At 42.5% G+C, this 20594-nt stretch overlaps 1 protein-coding gene across 4 annotated transcripts in view; it reads right to left on the bottom strand.

Moving 5' to 3' along the window:
• Positions 1-1676: 1676 nt before the first annotated feature.
• Positions 1677-20594, bottom strand: part of CRCP (CGRP receptor component) — a 58353-nt gene continuing 39435 nt past the window's right edge. For all 4 annotated transcript variants that reach the window (XM_070779980.1, XM_070779981.1, XM_019987666.2 and 1 more), the window contains 2 exons: positions 18483-18540; positions 1677-12882 (listed from right to left, as the gene is read on the bottom strand). In XM_070779980.1, the coding sequence (XP_070636081.1) occupies positions 12733-12882; positions 18483-18540 (208 nt within the window). In that variant the 3' untranslated portion in view covers positions 1677-12732. The remainder of the gene's footprint in view (positions 12883-18482; positions 18541-20594) is intronic.

Raw genomic sequence — 20594 nt, 5'->3', positions numbered from 1 at the left:
CATTGGTTCTGTGGTCAGCATCTGCTTTCAGTCTGGAGTCTCATTTTGGGTTCCAAGCTCCACTCTTTTTGCCCTTTGAGCTCCCGGACTTCATCTGGGATTTGGAAAGGTTTTGTTCTTTCTGGATCAAGGCTTCTTCATTATTGAGTATTAAGTTGTTTTCTGGAGCATGGTAGTGAGGTTCTCTTTTGAGGGCCAAGCTAAGTGGGATCTAAGAGTTTGTTTTATTCCTTTTGGAATCTGGGCCAGGACTGCAGCAACTTTCTTAGAATTCTAGGCTAACTTAAGAAAATAAGACCCTGGCCATCTAAATGTCCTGAGGGCAGCCCTCCTTTGGGGATTCCAGTTGGTTCCATGTTAAAAACTACAGGCTCCCCACATGTGCATTTTTAACAAAGTGGGCTGAAAAATCTAAAGGTTACTCAGAATTACCATGGCCATTATGAGGAATTTTCAACCTTCCTAAACTCATTTTTAAGATTACATTGGAGGACTCTGATTTTAAAATTAAAACAAATGGTATATTTATTTTTGTTAGTACCGATAAGCTTTCAAATACATTCAATACTCTAAAATTGCTTCTCGGCAAGGTACTGTTTCTAAATTGGCAGACACAACCAAAAAACTAGATTAAAAAAAAGAACAAAATGACTTCTGAAACCTCCTACTTCTTATGTTCCCCTCCCTCTAAATTCTTTGTCTTAGGGCCATCTTGTGTATCTTCTTTGGCTCTTCTGTCTCTGGACTCCACCTTGTACTCTGGCCCCACCCCCAATGCCATCTTCCATCTTTCTTCTGTGAAAACCAGCCCCTTTAAAACTGAACTATCATCTGAGGATCCAAATGTTAAACCCCTAGTTACTGTTTCTAAGTTAACTGGAGCAAATAAACAAGAAGGAAAGATTTAAATAGCAATTGCCTTAGATTTTTGGTATTTCTGTCTGTTGAAGGGTTTTGGGAATTCATCCATCCTGTTCAAAAGGGGGAATCTTTGTTTTAAAAAAGTTCACCTTAAAGAGCACTCCTAAAAGAGAGGAGTCCAAATCCTTAGGGATCCAATGTAATGCATTTTTTGATTTGCAGGAGCTTGTAAAAGGCAAATTGACTTCATAAAGAGCTCTAAAAGCATCTTTACAGTATGCCAGAAACACAATTTGGATCTAACTATTCTTTTGAGTTTGATCTGAGACACGGCTGAAATTTAAAACAAACCAATGGGTCCCTGTTTCCTTCTGTCTGTATTTTCATGTGTCTGTATGTGTGTGTGTGTATACATGTGTTATAGATGTGTTTTTTTCATTTCCTACCTGCTGATGGTATTGCTAAAATTGATCTGGAGAAGAGCTCTATTTAATTGGCTTAAAAACAAACAAGCAATGGGACTTCCCTGGTGGTCAACGGTTAAGACTTCAAGCTTTCACTGTGAGGGGTCGGGGTGGGCGGATGGGAGTTGATCCCTGGTCTGGGAACTAAGATCTCACATGTCACAAATCACAGCCAACAAAACAAAACAAAACCAAAACAACCCAAAGCATTTATACCAGTTGAAATATAACAGACTGGATCCAGCACTTTTCAGGTTTATATGATCTGAGATTAATTTTGGCATATTAAAGCAAGTTTGGAGTTTTTAAGTAAAACAAGCATATCTTTAGAGCTATCAACACTGAAAATAATGCAGGCATACAACTTTTATTCTCCTTGAGTTTACTGGTCAGGTAAGTTCATGTTATCTTTGTTACAAAACTTGTCGGCAAGAAAAGTAACTTGGTATGATAAAATTTTTGTGAGTGATCTAAACAAGTAAATTGGATGTGAATGAGATAGAGGTTAACAGGCATTGCTTTTAGGTAGCTTCCTCCAATCTTTTTGGGGAATGTTCTTATGTACTTTTTTTCCTACTTTTTTTTTCTTTTCAGTCCCTATAAGAAAAGAGAAGAATTTTCAGTAATGCTTTTCAAACTACAACTGGTAAATCAATGAATCATGAGATTAATTGAGTGGAGGCACAATATGCTATCTGTTTAAAAGGAACAGACTAGAAAATTATGAGACAACATTGCACATAATAAAGATAAAAATTGCACCATAAAACTTTTTTCCAGTTACATATATATGTCCATATGCTGTTATAAACTGTAGCTTTCACTGTTTTAGTAAAAAAAAAAAAAAAAATTTAAGCTTTGACCCAGAGGACAGGATAGACTGAGGGACTGACTGCTCCCCATTCCCATTTGGACTCAAGAATGCTGACACCAATGATGAAGGGAAACTTGTTATACTGGGTTGATCAAAAAGTTCCTTTAGTTTTTAAGTAAAAATAAGATACATTTTTCACTTTCACCAAGAACTTTATTGAATAACATATTCACTGTTTTGTTCCATAACCTACTGCCATTTTCCAGGCAACTTCATAATTCCACCTTTCCCAAACTTATTATCTTTTTTAGCAAAGAACTGTTACAGGTGCCTTTTACTCTAGGAAGCTGAAATTTTTTTGCCATTAAGATAATTTTGAAAAGACTAAAATAAATGGAAATTCAAAGGTGCAATGTCTGGTGAACACTGCAGATGAATCAGAACTTCCTAGCCAACCTGATCAGTTTTTGCCTAGTCATCAAAGAAACACGTTTTACATTACCTTGATGCAAGATTGTGGGCTTTCTGTTGACTAATTTTGAACACTTTTTGTTGATTGCTGCTTTCAGTGGGTCTAATTGGGAGCAGTACTTGGTGGAAATAATTGTTTGGTTTTACAAAAGAAGTTCATAATAGAGGACTCCTTTCCAATCCCACCATCTTCCAATATCACTTCTTTGGATGAAGACTGGCCTCTGGTGAGGTTGGTGGTGGTTCATTTTGCTTGCCCATGATCTCTTCTGTTCCATGTTATTGTACGGTGTCTACTTTTCATTGCCCATCACAATTTATTTTAAAAATAGAAAGTTTTTGCTATGTTTCAGTAGAATCACATGTGGAAATATGGTCAAGGTTTTTTCCACTTCACTTATGTAGAACCCAAATTTATCAAAGCGATTAACACAAACAAGCTGGTGAAAGTGATTCTCAATGCTTGATTTGAGTATTTTGAGCATGTCAGCTATCTCTCAAGTGGTATAATGCTGACTGTTCTATTAATATCTTGACTTGATCAGTATCAACTTCAACTGCTCTACCCAACTGTGGAGCATCACCCAGTGAGAGATCTCCAGCCTGAAACTTCACAAACCACTTTTGACACATTTGATCACTCATACCACCTTCTCCATATACTGCACAAATTTTTTTGTGTGTTTCAGCTGTGTTTTTCTCTCTTGAAATAATAAAGCACAATATGCTGAAAATCTTGCCTTTTTCTTCCACCTTCAATATTAAAACAGCTATACAAAAATTTACTACTTTTGATAAATTTTTAATGCATGCAAGTATGACAGGTGTAGTAATATAACCTAACAAAATTGTTTCAAATGAAGTTAAAAACAACTGTTACTAGAGCCATCATACAGAAAAAAAAATCAAAGGAACCTTTCAGCCAACTCACAGAATCTGATCACCAAAGCATGACAAGCATGACTGAATGGCGGGCTGTCCCACCGTCTTTCCTGTGCCCCATCTTCCATCTAGGCTGCAGAGTCAAGACATCCTAAAAACTCCATTTCCCTGACCCCACTGCAGCAGAGCACCAGACGGGAGTCAGCATCCACTCTTCAGGTGCTGTGGTAGACTCAAGATGGCTTGCATCCCTAACCCTAACTCTACTCCTCCCACTGAGAAAGTGAAAGTCGCTTATTCGTGTCCAACTCTTTGTGACCCCATGGACTATATGCTTCATGGAATTCTCCAGACCAGAATACTGGAGTGGGTAGCCTTTCCCTTCGCCAGGGGATCTTCCCAATCCAGGGATGGAACCCAGGTCTCCCTCATTGCAGGCGGATTCTTTACCAGCTGAGCTATCAGGGAAGACTCCCACTGAGCGGTGGAATCTAATTCCTCTTCCCTGGAATCTGATCTGGCCTTGGGTATTTGTTCAGCCAAAAGAATGCAGCAGCTATGACCTTCTCAAACTCTGAGTATAGTTCATAAGAGGCCTTGCAGCTTCCATCTAGGCCACCCTCTTGGAATGCTTGTTCTAGGGCCTTTGTCATGTGAGAAATCTGACTGCACTGGGACAACCATGCTGTCTGTGACCCAAACATTGTGAAGACCCTGGAGGATGAGAAAGTATGTGGAAGTGCTCATTACAGGCATGAAGAAGCTGTCCTGGAAAGAAATCTTTCAGCTGTAGCTGCTTCCAGCACAGATCCGAACCACCTAACCAAGCCCTCTCCTGACTCACAAAATTATGATCAAAATAAAAGTTATTTAGGCCACAAAGTTTTAGGGTACTTTGTTACATAACAACGTTAACAGAAGAGATTTTTCTTCTCAAAACTTGCATTTAGAACTGGGTTAAGCAGAGAGACAGTGGCATGCTTTGCTCTTAGGGTGTCTTGAAGTAGATCTCTGATAAACAGGGTACTTTATTTCAGGCCTCCACCCTCACAGGTGTCAGAGTAGGGCAAGTTTTAGGACAGGACACAGGAATCAAGAGCCATCGCGCTGAGAGAATCCAAAGGCTAACACTAAGGACCACAGTAGAGCCAGGAAGAGCTTGGGGTACAAAGTCAGAAATGAAGCAAGACAGATAAACTCAGACAGCTAACATTTGCTGGACAGTGACTATGTCAGGAACGCATTAGCACTCTGTGAACATGATTTCATTTGATAGCTGCCCCCCCCCCCCCACTATCCCAGGTTACTCTGATTACTCACATTTCATAAATGAAGAAATCAAGGCACAAGGAAGTTAAGTAATTTCACAAAGTCCTACAACGGGTAAATGGCAGAGCCTGGATTCATCTGGCCCAAAGCTGGTACTCCTGCTAGCCACTCACCAGCATGGCTCCCAAGAGCCAGGGCCAGGTCACTCAAAGGAGGGCAAAAACCAGTTCTTAAAGAATTCAGTTATAAGAGAGGGTCGGTAATCCTCCAGACGAGGAACTAGGCAAGGTGACCCCAGCTGACAGGACAAAGGGTGAATTCCCGGTGACGGAGGTGAGTATGGGCCTGTTGGAGACGCCCAGTTATAGCTGGAGAGGTGAATGTCTATCACGAAGCCTGAGCCAGGAGGGCACCCGGGTCTGAGGCACACACCTGCCTCATGCATCCCTGCGATCATCTACCAGGCTTAGGCCACTGTCAGCCCTGGACAGTCAGCCTCCCATGGTGGTGACCTGCAGACACAGGTTCAGTGCCTCCTCTACCAACCTCATGTGATCCTAACCCAGCAGAGCTTGTTCGTGGCTCCATTTCTGACCGAAATCCCTCCTGTGGACTCGCCTGCTTCTGGTGATTTCTCCCTCCTTCTGGCACTCAAACCATGGCTTCCCTCCAGGTTTTCTGGCTAAGCATGCCTTGTCCTGGCCCTGACTCCATGGTCTTCCCATGACTCAGGGCTCTGGCTCCCTGCCCAGGACCCCACCCTCCTTATGTTCTGCTCCTCCCAGCTAAGGCCCCAGGGGAGGAAAGAATAGGAATGTTTACCTCAGAGCTGCTGGCTTACTAAGACCCTCCACCCTTACCACTGAATCAACAACTTGGGCCTTCTGGTTCTGTGAACACAGCTACTGACCCAACCACACCTGCAGAACACTGAGGATACACAGTGACCCACGAAGCTGTAAGCAGGGGATCAGCCTGAGTGGCTGGTACTCCATCAGGGAACTGGCTCCTCACTACAGAACACACCCAGCGGCCCACAGCCCACAGCCCTGAAGTCTGCCTGTCCTACCCTGTCTCGAGGTTGCGGGTGTTCAAGCAAAAGGAAGGAACATCAGAAACAGGCTTGCTCAACAGACCTGATGCCTGGAGTCCCAAGTCTTTAGCTAACACTTGCTTCCCAAACTCCAGCACATGAGCTTTAGTTCAGTCCAGAGTCTGCTCCCATTTCTACTCTCACTAGGAACCCTTCCAGCGTTGTTTCGGCTCTTCAGCTTTAGTCCCCTCGTCTGTGACAAAGGGAATAATGCATGGTAAGCACCTAGGGCAGTATCAGGAGCACAGCTGATGAACAAAAACAGCGGCCATTGATTCAAGAAAGAATCATCAACAGATGCTTAAGTTAATGAGTTAAAGTTTGATGAAGAACAAGATAGCTATATAATCTTAAAGATGTCGCTGTTCTTGTTCAGTCAACTAAACCATGTCTGAATCTTTTACGACTCTGTGGACTGGAGCCCACCAGGTTCCTCTGTCCATGGAACTCTTCAGGCAAGAATACTGGAGTGGGTTGCCATTTCCTTCTCCAGGGGATCTTCCTGATTCAGGGATCAAACTCGCGTCTCCTACACTGGCAGACAGATTCTTTACCAGCGAGCCACTTAAGCTCAACTTTAAAGTAGCTCTACACAAATTACTTATTAAAGGGAAAATAATCAAAGGACACTATCAAGAGAGTAAAAAACCCACAAATGAGAGTAAATATTTGCAAAGCATACATACGACAAGGAGTTAATATTCAGAATACAGAACTAAACTTCTACAATTCAACAACAACAAATGTAATTCAAAGGACTCAAATAGATATATCTCCAAAGAAGAAATACAAGTGTTCAATAAGCTCATGAGAAGATACTCAACATCACTAATCACCAGGGAAATGCAAATCAGAACTATAATGAGATACCACTTAAAACCTATTAGGAGAGCTATCGTTAAAACAAAAGCAAAACAGAAAAACACATATGTTGGCCAAGGATGTGGAGAAACTGGAATCCAAGTGCACAGCTAGTGGGAATATAAAACGGTGCTGCCACTGTGGAAAGATGGAAAAGCCATTGTGACAGCTCTTCATAAAGTTAAAAACTGAACTGCCACATAAATCCAGCAAATCTACTCCTGCATTTATACTCAAAAGACTTGAAAGCAGGGATTCAGATACTTGTACACCAATGTTCAGAGGCAGAAACAACTGAAGTTGTCCACTAATAAATAAAATGGATCAACAAAATATGATGTATACATACAATGGAATCTTAGCCATAAAAGGAGATTCTGATACCTGCTACAGCATGGATGTAGTAAACACTATACTTGGTGGAAAAAAGCAGACACTGAAAGAAATATTTTATGATTCCACTTGCACTAAGTACTCAGAACAGGCAATTTCATAGAGACAGAAAGTAGAATAGAGGTCACCAGGGGCTGCAGAAAGAAGGGTAGTGGGCTGTATTGTTCAATGGTGAGTTTTAGTCTGAGGTAATAAAAAGTGTTCTCAAACTAAATGGTGATGATGGCTGCACAACACTGTGAATATACTGGGTTGTTAAACTTAAAATGATAAACTTTATATGTATATTTTACCATCATTTTTTAAACATAAAGGGTGCTGCAGTCGTGTCTGACTCTGTGCAACCCCATAGACGGCAGCCCACCAGGCTCCCCTGTCCCTGGGATTCTCCAGGCAAGAACACTGGAGTGGGTTGCCATTTCCTTCTCCAATGCATGAAAGTGAAAAGTGAAAGTGAAGTTGCTCAGTCGTGTCCGACTTTTCGCGATCCCATGGACCGCAGCCCACCAGGCTCCTCCGTCCATGGGATTTTCCAGGCAAGAGTACTGGAGTGGGGTGCCATGGCCTTCTCCAAACATACAGGGTACTCAGGTCTGAAGCAGTATGAAGTCCCTTTGAACTCTCTAAACTGACTGGTGAGGGCTTGCTTGACACTGGCCCACACTGAGAAGACACATGTGGGATAAAGTTAAAATTGAGCAGAACAGGAACAACAGACAATGAAAGAAGAGGTTTAAATCAGGGTCTTTCAGGGCTTGGCAGTAACATTTGGGGCTTGCAGGCTATGGGGTCCATGGTGCAACTTCTCAATTTTGCAGGTTTGGCCTGAGAGTAGCCATAAACATACATAAATGAATGAGAAGGGCTGTGTTTTAATGAAACCTTATTTATAAAAAATAGGAGGCTTCTGCCAATCCTTGGTCTAAATAAAAGTGTGGGAGGGGAAGAGGGTCAGCAAGGCATCGTATTTTTTAATATTATATGAACACAACAAAAGAGGGAGCCCTGTGAGATTAGGAAAACCATCCTGAACCACACAACTCCTTCTAAAAATTCCAGGAAACTAATTTCATATAAAAATAAACAGCAGAAAATTACTAAGGTCAAATCTCAAAGTTATTATTTAAAAAAAGACAGAAGTATAACATTTCTGTAAGATGAGACCACACCAGAAATACATGCATACAAAATAGCTCTAATTACAACCATTTTAAAACTAGCTAAATATTAATAAGAAAATTATATATGACACGAAAGAACCACGGTGAATGGAATTAGAAAAATTCGTAAGAGTTTTACTTTACTCAAAGTAACACTTAGAAGTAAAAGGGGAAAAGATTAAGACTAAATTAGAAGAAACACAAGACCAAATAAATGCAATTTTAAAATGCCTTTGGGAAAACAGGAGGAAAATTTTTCAAGAAATCACAGAAGACAGTAAAATGATTTGAATGAAAATGACAATATGGCAGATAAGTGAACAAAATATTAAAAAATCAAGAAAATATACATTAAAAAATTAAGGTATACATGTCCTGGTATAAAATCAAGAAAATCTGTAAACACTTCCAGGAATGTTCTCAAATTGAGGAAAAAATATCTAAAACTACATATACACCATGTATCCATGTATCTAAGAATACTTAAACAACCAATACCAAGACATTCCAGTAAATTCACCAGACTTTCGGGAGAGAAAAAATCCTTTATGCATCTATGGGGGCAGAAAAAAAGCCAGTGGCTTATATGAGAAACAAAAGGAGGATATTGTCAGGCTTTTTAACACCAATGCTTGATGCCAGAAGAAAATAATAGAGTAACTGAGTATCTTAAATCCAAGGCAAATAAAATGTGACTCAAAAGACTTTGTATCCAGCAAAACTGACTTTCATATATAAAAAAGCACATACTATTATCAACATGCAAGAGCTCAGGAAGGGCCTTCTGGAAAATAGCAGATATAAGCCCAAATCTTGAGTTAGAATTTGGGTAGTGGAAGAAGGGGTATAGTATAAGCAGATGGCATAGTATAAACAAAAGCACAGAGATGGGGAAACAAAGAATATTTTCAAGGATTGTTATTTTTTTCACTAACTTATTCATCCTTCCGGAGAAGGCAATGGCAACCCACTCCAGTACTCTTGCCTGGAAAATCCCATGGACGGAGGAGCCTGGTGGGCTGCAGTCCATGGGGTCGCTAGGAGTCGGACACGACTGAGCAACTTCACTTTCACTTTTCACTTTCATGCATTGGAGAAGGAAATGGCAACCCACTCCAGTGTTCTTGCCTGGAGAATCCCAGGGACGGGAGAGCCTGGTGGGCTGCCGTCTATGGGGTCACATAGAGTCGGACACGACTGAAGAAACTTAGCAGCAGCAGCAGCAGCATTCATCCTTCAAATCTAAACATTACTTTCTCAGAGAACCTTCCCTGATCCTACCAGACTAGGTCAGGTTCTCTGTTACGTGCTCTCTTAGCTCATTCTTGTCTCTAATTTGAACCACTGTTGTTATAACAAAATAATGAATTGTGAAACTGGTCATTTACCATCTCCTCCCCTAGAACATAAAGCTTTCTGAAGCCAGGGACTCAGGATGACAGAGTCACATCATAATCCCACTGCCCAGCCCGAAGCCTTGCATCACAGTCACTCAAAAATGTGCTGAGTTAATGAATGGGTGGATCCACTTAGCTGGAATGGAGGGTTGTACACAAGACTACAAAAATTGGGAATTTTACTGGGAATCAGACTGTGAATGACCTAGAACGCTAGGGTTAAATGCTTAGATTTTTATTCTTCTTGCTTTTTAAATTTAAAAACAGTGATGATTTAGCAAAGAATATACTGGAGGATTAAGTCTCTCATCTCTCACTAGGGTATAAACTCTTGAGAGCTGGTGTGCTCACACAATGACTGATTAGGAAAACAATACCCATTATTTTATAAACGAGCCTTGAATAAATGTCAAGTTCTCTGAGGTGGTAGTGGGTACCTTTTAAGCAAAAAGAGGCAGGGCCAAAAAGTTCGTTCCATAATGTCTTATGGTAAACCCTGAATGAACTTTTTGGCCAAGCCAATATTTGGCTAAACACTCTGTGAATCAACTTCATCTTTCAAGGGCTCAGTAGCACTTTCTTAAAAGATCAACTTCCCTCAGTGCTGTGTCTCCCAGAGTGACTGGATTGGGTGTCAGTCTCTATGTTTTGGGACATAATTTAATTATGGACTATACCTTTAATAACTTTCAGAGGCCAAGGACAAAATGCAAATAAGCACAAACTTTTTTTCTTTTTAAAGAATAAAACAGCCACCCAGTCAAAAACTGAAGCACACAGAAGGATATAAAGTGAAAAGCAAGTCTCACAGACTCCCAGCTCTCCTTCCCAGATGATCCTGGTTAAGTTTCTTGTGTAAATTTTTATTTCTAAAATGTTGTTATTAATGCAATAGGAAAACTACACAGTCCATATTTCTTATGAAGGTTCAATCTTCTAGATCCTGTTTGACCTAATCAGAGGCTAAATTCAGGTCCCAAATAAAGAAACTTAAAATTTTCTTGAAATCCAACACAAAACTTAGATCTAAATAGACTCAAGGAAAAAAACAAAATTAATACGTATGTATTAGTTTTTAAGTCAGATTTCATTTTATTTCTTACTACCCATGGTAAAATAAACTCTCCTAAGATTTTTTAAAATAGTGTAAGTTGGTAGTCATCTGGAAACCATTTATTAACTAATTAAACCCTAAATCCATGCAGAAAAAGTATCAAATGCACTCAAGGTCAAAATGAAACAAGGACATAAGCACCTGTATGCCTTGACAAAGCAACAGCTCCTGGTAAAATTCCTGATATTCAAGAGAGATTTAAAAATAAATGTCCTGTTAATTTCAATGTTGCCTGTAAGCAGATCTCAACTGATCCTTAGATGATGAGGTTAAGGTAAACATAACTGCCTACTGGGGGGGCTGAAATAACCTGGGACTTGTAAGAGGTGGGAAGTAATCCAATTAACAGAAGCATTGAAAATATGTGATCTTACAACAAAATGAGTACCAATTTGAAAAATGTCTATGGGCATGTTCTTCTCCAAATAGAGAGCAGAGTGAATACAGGGAATTAATTTTAAACAATACTCCTAGGATCTAAGGCAACCGTATGTCTGGGGCTACTAAACTCTCCAAAGCCTGAATATTAACAAGTTCCTTGCATGGTAATTATTCTAATTTTTCAATTAAAAAATCTAATGTAACAAACAGTCAACAAATTCAAACTCTTATTAAAATCAGCCTTTAGTTCTTCATACTCCATCCACAAAAAGAGCTACATAATTGTGCCCTCTTTATTTAGGGTTTCTTTTGTTTGGGGAAGGGGGTGGTGCCACAGCTTGCAGCACATGGGATCTTAGTCCTTACTACGGATGAAACCGACACCCCCTGCAATGAAAGCACTGAGTCTTAACCACTGGACCGCCAGAGAACTGCCCTTTCTCAAAGATGCAAACCATCTGCCCCCTGTGCAAATGAGGCTCACCTGGCTGCATCAGGCTGCACCTGTCACAAGGCAGAAACCTGAAGGTGTTCAGAAAGGCAGGTGACACGTGGTCATTCAGTCTGCTGCTGCTGCTGCTGCTGCTGCGTCGCTTCAGTCGTGTCCGACTCTGTGCGACCCCATAGACAGCAGCCCACCAGGCTCCTCTGTCCCTGGGATTCTCCAGGCAAGAACACTGGAGTGCCTCTTTTCAACTGCAGTGAGCTGGTGTCCTAACATTGAAGACTAACTAGTGAAACTGCTAAACAAAGCCCATGCCAGTAGAGGAAAGGGGCCTTTAGACCTGATGAAGAGCTGTCCAGCCCGTTCTTTTAGTTAGTTATTTTTAAAATATTTATTTGGACACGGTATCTTCGATCTTCGTTGTAGCATGCAGGAATCTTTTTTTTTTTTTTTTCTGAGTTGCAGCATGTGGGATCTAGTTCCCTGACCAGGGATGGAACCTGGGTCCCATACATTGGGAATGTGGAGTCTTAAGCCACTGGACTGCCAAGTTCCTAGGCCAGTCTTTTCTTATGTCTATTGTTCTTAAGGAAAAGATTCCTCTAAGGTGAGCCAAGCTCAGTGGCTCACTTTAACTTAGAGCAACTATTTGCTGCTTCACGAGTTTCCAGCCATCTAACAGGATTCTCCTAAGTCAGCTCTCACTCCAGCAATGCTCTGCATCCCTGCTTGGGAAGGTCCGAGGGAAGCAGATGAAATTAATTAGGATACAGCCCATCAAAGCCAAGGCAAGTATTTTACCAGCTGTGTACAAAGACCTTCCCACAACCATGGCAAAGGCCGCAGAAGAAATATTTTTACCACTGAGAGTTCCACAGTCACTGTCCTTTTTGACTCGCTCCTCCTCTCTTCAGCTCTCTGCCCTGACAATCTCAGCCAGTCCACCATGTTTGTTCTCACAGAGGCACAAGGATTTCTTTTAAGATTATTTTTGTGGTTTACCCAACTAACCGGGAAATCAGGCCTGTTGGGATAGACGGTAAAATCAAATAAACAATCCTCTGAATGTCTGGGAAACGGCTGCTGGGCCTTCAACTTCAGGAGACACTCGGGCCAGCTGTGCTCTTCTACGCGGGGTCCTCCTCGTCCATCGCCACGTCGTCGCTGGCATTCTGCTGCTGCTCGGCCTCTGGCCCCGCGGGGAGGATGCTTGTGACGGTGTGGAGCAGAGCTTCGATTTGCTCCTCTGTCAGCCGTTCCTCACTCTCCTCCACCATCTGCAGAAGGAAAGAAAACCCCCCAGGACTTATAAGGAGCCTCACAGACTGGGCCCACCCCCGCCCTCCCCTCCCCATGTTGTTCCTGGTCTCGGCCCAGCCCCTCAGCACAGAGCTCAGGGTCTGGCTCCTGAGCTGCCCTGGGTCTCCAGGCCCTTTCCGCTGTAACTCCCCAGGAGGCAGAAGCCTGCTCAAATTCCAGGGTAAGCCGATGTGGCTGCTCCACACGAGTCAGTGAAAAAAGCAAGCTGCAGGTTAGCATTTTTTCTTAAAGAAAAAGCAAACCCTAACAGTTCCCTACCCATCCACCTACACACAAAAATACACTACATAGACAGAGAAAACTCACCCGGGTAAAATGGCATTTTATATACACTTTGGTGCATCACAACCAGCACATCTGCTAACTTATGTCCTGTAGCAGCAGCTCAGTTGATGACTGCCCACTATGTGCCAAATGGTTTGTTTACTTTTTCTAATCCTTACTACTATCCCTACTGACAACAGCTCCTGGGCCTGGCACTGCTCTTGCGCTTCACACCCATTTTTCCTTTTAAACCTCATGACAAGCTCAGCAAAGGGCAGATCTAGAATCCCAAGCCAGACCTGTCCATCTCTGACTCCTACAATCTAACACACACCATGGGCCATTGTCATCTCCTGGGGATGCAGGATGCCTGAGGAATGACGGCTGGGAAACAATCTCCCACCGCCCCATCAAAGATCCATTTATAGCCCAGTTTCTGAAATGGTCCTGGACATCTGAACGCACAGATGAGATCCACACTTGCAAGCCTAACCTCTAATCCTCAATGTTAATAAACACAAACACAATGTCATCAACCATCTTGTGAAAGCGTCACGCAAGCAGTCCAGTTATTTCACCACGCTCACGTGCAGGCACTAGCCATCTGTCAAAACAGCTTTCTCAACAAAGGTGTTCAGGGTCTGTCCTATGGCATTTCCCAGGAACAGTCTCTGGAATCTGGCAACTACAACCAAAAGGAGTTCCAGAAAGAAATCCTGGCAGATTTAAGTACAGCATGATGACAAGCGAGGCTTACAATCCTCAAAAGGACTTCAGTCTGACTGCCTGGCTGCACAAACAACAGTGCAGAAGTTAAAGAAGCCAGGTGACAGGCCCAAGATCAAAGTTCTGGCAAACCGCCAGCCTCTTCATTCACCTCAGTCCAAAAATGTTTCCACAACTAGAGAGTAACACTGGGTGTTCTAGAATAAAGATTCAGAGTGAGAAAAAAAAAAAAGATCCAGAGTGAACCAATGGAGCTACTTCCCATTATGCTGCAAAGTAAAACAACCACACGATAAAGATTCAAAGGCTCCATGTAACTTTTCTACTTAAAAAGAAAAAATCCTCAAAAGCCCACTTTTATTTATTTTTAATTTTATTTTTAAATTTTTTTATATTATAGTCTTTATTTTTTTCTATTTTAAGAATAATTTTTATTTTTTATTTATTTATTTTTTTTACTTTACAATATTGTATTGGTTTTGCCATACATCAACATGCATCCGCCATGGGTGTACACGTGTTCCCCATCCTGAACCCCCCTCCCTCCTCCCTCCCCCCTCCCCATACCATCCCTCTGGGTCATCCCAATGCACCAGCCCCAAGCTTCCTGTATCCTGCATCGAACCTGGACTGGCGATTCGTTTCTTATATGGTATTATAAAAGCCCACTTTTAAAATCAGCCATGTAAAATTACAGTCTGTAAAAGGAAATATTCTACCACACACTGCCTCCAAAGAATGAAGGGGGAGAAAGGAGAGATATACCTGATTTGATAATTTAATCTTGAGGGAAAAATGATCTCTATTCAGGAGAACAATGTCTCCCAGCTTATGAATAACCGGCACACACAGTTGCTGATGAACCGTCTCCTGCCGCAGGTGAAGAATGTGAAAGAGAGTGTTGTGAGACCAGTGACAACCTCCCATCATTATCAGCGCTCCTTCTCACAATCACTGCACCAGAGCTTCTCAAGGCCACTGTATGTAAAGCGAGGACAAGCAACAGACTAGTACAAGGAGGCTCAGCACCACAGGAAAACTGATCTGATCTCACAACAAACAGGGCAAGGTCTCTTGAGACTTCGAATCCAGCTCCTCCTAGAACTCCATGGCCTCCAGTAGGAGGTTTCTAACAGCTCCTCTCTTGGAGACACTGGATGGCACACCAGAGTCCACTGATTTCAAACAGTTTGGTTATATGAGCTCTGAGGGGTCTTCTTAGAAAACCAAACAGGGAGGATTTCCACAGGCCACCTTCCTGCATCCAGTCTCTGGGTCTGACAGATCTGGTTTCAGTTAGGTGTGTTCTTGGCAATAGGGCTGACAAGCTTTACTAACTTTTGGCCAAAGGTGCCAACAGCAGATGCTTTTATTAGCAAACAACCCTCAGGAACAATTATAGTCAGGAAAATTTCTTTCCCAGTCACAGAAGAAAATATGAACTGTATTAAGCAAGATGAAATATACACAAAAAAGAAACTTGCAGAAACAAAAACTTACCAACCCCTCTTGGATCGCTAGAGTCAAAAATAATAACACTACTCTTCAACTTTTCTCTCCAACACAGAAGTAACAGAGCTCAAATAAAGAAATGCAGAGTGGTGTCTCAACATTCCAAAATATCAAAGGGTTCAAGTTGTTCAGAATATAAGGGCAAATGAAACATAAAAAAAAAAGTATTTGAGGGGAGTCAACATAAACGATAAATTTTTTATCATACGTGAAGATTATATTAGTTACCAGGGTCTGTCAGACTGGGCTGCTATACTCCAAAAATGTTTCTCACTTAGTTGAAGTTGCCAAGCCTAACCTCCTGCTCTGCTCAAAACAACTAAAAATCTAATAACAGGCACTTCTAGCTATTTGACCCAGAACAGTTCACTTTACCTCTATAAATTTCAATTTTCTCTAAAGTAAAATTAAAGTAATGCCTTTAATAAGGACCAAAAAGGACACACATTTCAGTGTTTTATAAAGCAGGAAACTATATGATTCCAGCCTTTTTATAATCACTAAATTACAACAGGCACTGATGGTAGCGCCTATTAGGACCGTGGCCTGTGAGGCCCGGGAGTTCACATTCTGTTGTCAGGCCAGAGGTCCCAAACGGTCCCAAATGAAGACACAAAAGGGCACGGCAGAAGTCTCAGAGCTGGTGGCCTCCCCACCTCCTCACATACAGCAGGCAGTCAGCTGTGGATCTGAGGATCACAACAAACCATGGCTGAAGGATTAACCAGGACAATCAAAAAAGAGAAGTTTTTCGGCCTCCAACACTGAATCCTGACAGATGCTGGATGTTGGGATTACTTCTGGACCTAGGGAGAACACACGGCTGTAAAGCTAACATGGGGAAATTCTCAAGTTCTCTGCACCTTCCTACCTAGGGAAAACCTCATTTCTTATCCCTTTCTGGTGAGAAGAGACCTTGCTACATACCTTGGTAAATGACTTGCTACCCTTTATGGCCAGATCCCTGGCTGGGAAAAATCTGGCCAAAAAATGCTGGGAAACAACACAGACAGCTTTTAACAAGGTCTATCTACCTGCGGAAAGGAGGAGAAGAGGATAAACACAGTCTGAGGAGACGTCAGAGAACTTTCTCCTCACCATGCAGCAGCTCAGGGCTTAGAGGAAGAACAGGGCTTCTGAATCACACAGACCACTCAGGCACTCACTAGCTGAGACTACGGTGAGGGCATTAAAGGTGATACACACAGTTTCTGGCCCTGAGTCTGGCATAGAGCAGGCCATCTTAATAGCAGCTAATCCTACCAAGTCCTGAGAGCCTTCCGCAGGCTCCAGGATGAGGTCACGCTAATCCTCCTCATCTCTTCTCTCCATCTGTCATTAAGCCATGAATAACATATGTTGCTGATTAAAGTTGGAGGAGACATGACATGTGATCTTTAACCCAGAGGGATGGGGATTATTTTCTTGCTGTTTTGTTTTTTTTTTCCTTTCTAAGCTGAATTTCCAATATAGTCAAAAGCATCAGAATAATTGACGGTATTAGAAAAAAAAAGTTTATTTAGCCTGAAGACCAGTTCCCCCTAAAAGACACCCTTTATGGAAGGAATTCTTCTAATTTAATTTTGGGTGCATTTTAAAGGGTAGAAACAAAATGCTGAGAGGACAATAAAACTTTTAGTCAAAAAGTAAATATCCCAGGAGTCTCTTAAAAAGGGTTTGGTTTTGTTTTTTTTTTAAGCAACTCTTAAACATCAGAGGTATTTTCTGCCATTTTCTTCCACATTTTTCTAAAGGAAATTTGATAAAGAGCTAAATACTTCTAAAAGTGATTTTGAAAACTGCTTTATTTTCATTTTATTAATTCTCCAGCCAAAGTTTTTTACTCGCAATTGAATGGCCTGCCTAATATTTAAGAGCTTAACAGTGGTCTCCACCCGGGACACGGAAGGAAAGCGCACCACACAGAAGGGCCACAACCGCTCAGTCTGCAATCCGAGGCCACTTCACAGTCTCCTCACATCTCCTCTGCCGTCTGCCCTGGCACGCGCGCGCACGCGTGTGTATGTGTGTGTGCGCATGCGCGTCCTCAGTCGCTCAGTGGCGTCTGATTCTTTGAGACCCCATGGACTGTAGCCCACCAGGATCCTCTTTCCATGGGATTTTTCAGGCAAGAATACTGGAGTGGGTTGCCATTTCCTCCTTCGGGGTATCTTCCCAACCCAGGGATCGAACCCACATCTCTTGTCTCCTGCACTGGCAGGCAGCTTTTTATCACTGAGCCACCTGGGAAGCCCTACTCTGGCTTTCCCAATCCTAAAACTTAATGCTGTGCTTGCAGTTTAGACTCTGTAAGTATTGAGTTTCCACTGAATGGTTACATGCAAAGGGAAACTAGATGATCAAATGTGTGGTTTGAGAAAGCAAACTATGATTGTGGTACGGAAGATGGGCAGGCAGGGGCTGGACTGGAGGTAGGAAAACAGTGAGAAGATGACTGTAAGAGCTGAGCAGAGAAATAACAACAGGAATTACTGCAGTGCAGCAAGGGGAGAAGAAAGAGCAAGAGGTAGGAGAAGGAAGAGAAGCCGCAACTGACCGACTAGGAGCTAAAGGGAAACGAATGACTTCCAGGAGTCTAGCCTGGGACACTGGGCCAGGAGGGTGACAGCGTGAGCCTGCGGCAAAGTGCACATATGCTCCATTCATCGAGAGAAGAAATACAAGAGGAGGTCAAAAGTGTGTGTGGGGCGGGGGCAGCGAGGGGGGAGGATAAACTCCACCAGAGCCATGCTGAATCTAACCCTACAGAGAAGCAGTGGCTAGAAGGGTGTAGGACATGGAGGAGACAAAGAGCTGCCAAGTCAGATCCCCAAATCCTACAGAAGGAGTGACATTTCTCCAGTCTTTCCTTTTCCCTAAGTCCATAGTAACTAGGATCAAATTGTTGAGGTTTCCTTTCACTTATAAAATGGATGGTCTAGCAGTCTTTTCAAATAATGACAGTTTCTGGCTTGTCTGAGGTCAGCCTTTAGAACCCATTTTACATCTCAGACCCAGAAACTAACCCATCCAAGTTCAACCCTCCTTCACTCACCAGCTGGATCTCAACAGCAGTCACAGGCCTGTGATTCAGCAGCTGAAGCTTTTCAGCTCTGTCAAAAGAAAAGTACAGAGCGTTCAAAACTCTTATACTCCTAAGGATTTGAGTCTTCACCAAGCAGTTTAGAGAACACTTTGTCAGATAACACATGGAAGAACAACTTGGAACATGGCCCTCAGTTTCTTCAACTGTAAAATGAAAGAATGAGAATAGGAGAGTCCTCGATCAGTGACTCTTACTCAAGGGCACAACCATGGATTAGAATCCTGAAGAGTCCAGAGGCTTGGGTTATAAGAAATGTAACAGACAGTACAGCTGCAGTTTTAATAAACTGTATTTGGGAAATCTTAATTCAAATTATAGAAAGTAAAGATTTACAAAATCATCTTGGTTGTTCATCACTTCCAAATGGTTGAAAATTCCTTTTTGAGGTTAAGACTAAATGTCACTCAGACTTGACCTGTTAGTAAACAAAACCAAAGACTCCAAGGAGGCAGGAGGTAATGCATGGCAGTATAAGACAGAGTTTTCTGCCCTCAAAGAGCTCAGAATCCAGTTGGGAAAAGAAGGCTAATGAAAGCGAATTTTAACAAAAGATTCACAATGAAGACACCAGTTATCTGCCACCAGACAAAATATAGCTCATGGCTGCAGGGGTGGTTGAAATGCACGTGCTCTCAAAGATGACAGAACTTGTGGGACGTAGGCTCAAGAGGGAGGGAGACGTGTATACCTATGGCTGATCCACGCTGATGCACTGCAGAAACCAACACAACACTGTAATTATCTGTTAACTAAAAATAGTTTTTTTTAAAAAAGGTAGGACTTGAAAAAAGTGGCTTCTATGTTTGCCACCCCTGTGCAGGTGACAATTTCTACATTTCTCTCTCTGACCCTGGAGCTCTACAGCTTCCTCTTTTGAATTCAATTCAATAAACATATTCTGGAATAAAGTGATGAATAAGCCACAATTCCCAGAGCCAGGTGTCTGGGGAAGCAGTAGTTACCCAGTTCTCCCTAAGCCTTGGTTTCATCACCTGTCAAACAGGAATGACTACAGTACTTACCTGTCTCATGAGAAGGTTACAAGGGACAAAAATTTTACCATTTAGAGCAAGAGTGGCAACCACTTATTGCTTACTTTCCATATGGCAAGCACATTTAACCCTCAGACTTGATGCTGAGACGGTAAAGAAATAATTTGTCCATGGCTACACAGCTAGTAAATGGCAGAGCTGAGACTCTGCTATCCAAGCTTATGTCCTGAACCATCTGCTTCTAAAAGTATTCAGTGTTCATAAAGACGACTCACACAGTCATTGCCCCATAAACGGCAGTCAGGATTAAGGCAGTGCAGTCAAGTTCTACCCCTCATAAGCCCCCAAACATGCACTCTAGCCTTGAAGGAGGGCATGGCAGCCCACTCCAGTATTCTTGTCCAGAGAATCCCATGGACAGAGGATCCTGGTGGGCTACAGTCCCTGGGATTGCAAGAGTCGAACATGACAATGCTCTTTCTTTCTTTTTCAGAGAGGAGAAGACTCTTGCACTGGGCCCTTAAGGATTTTCTAGGCGAAAAGGATGAGAGGAACGGGCAGTCAGGGCAGGAACAGCACATGTAAACATCCAGAAGAACGAACATTCACGGAGTTTTAGGAAATGGCTGCAAGAGAGGCTGTGGGACTCGAGGCTGAGAGTCAACTGGGACAAGACCACAAAGGCCTGCACTACCAAGGAGTTACTCTAGAGGCACTGGGGAGCAAGCGGGGACAGGAGGGGCTGGCTGGGTCTGGAGAGCCCGGGAAAATGGAGGCAGAGACGCTGTGTAACACTCCCGGGTGAGAGAAAGGAAAGCTGTGTACTTAGGTGGCGGCAGCGGCAACGAGAGTCCTGATCTGCTCCTGGTCGCCCTCAGGTACAGTCAACAGGCCCTGACGACCGCCGAGGCTGGGGGTGTGGGGGGCGAAAGACGGGGAGAGCTGAGGCTTGCTGTCGGGTATTTAGCCTGTTTTGGAAATACTGTATGAACTGAAATCTGAATTTGAGTTTGTGGTACTTTTGCAGCCACAATGAAGAACTCACCCAACAGCTTCTCTGGTCTTAGTT

This window comes from Bos indicus, chromosome 25, assembly GCF_029378745.1.
Source record: "Bos indicus isolate NIAB-ARS_2022 breed Sahiwal x Tharparkar chromosome 25, NIAB-ARS_B.indTharparkar_mat_pri_1.0, whole genome shotgun sequence".
NCBI classification, from domain to species: Eukaryota; Metazoa; Chordata; class Mammalia; order Artiodactyla; family Bovidae; genus Bos; species Bos indicus.
This window is presented reverse-complemented; position numbering and strand designations above follow the sequence as displayed.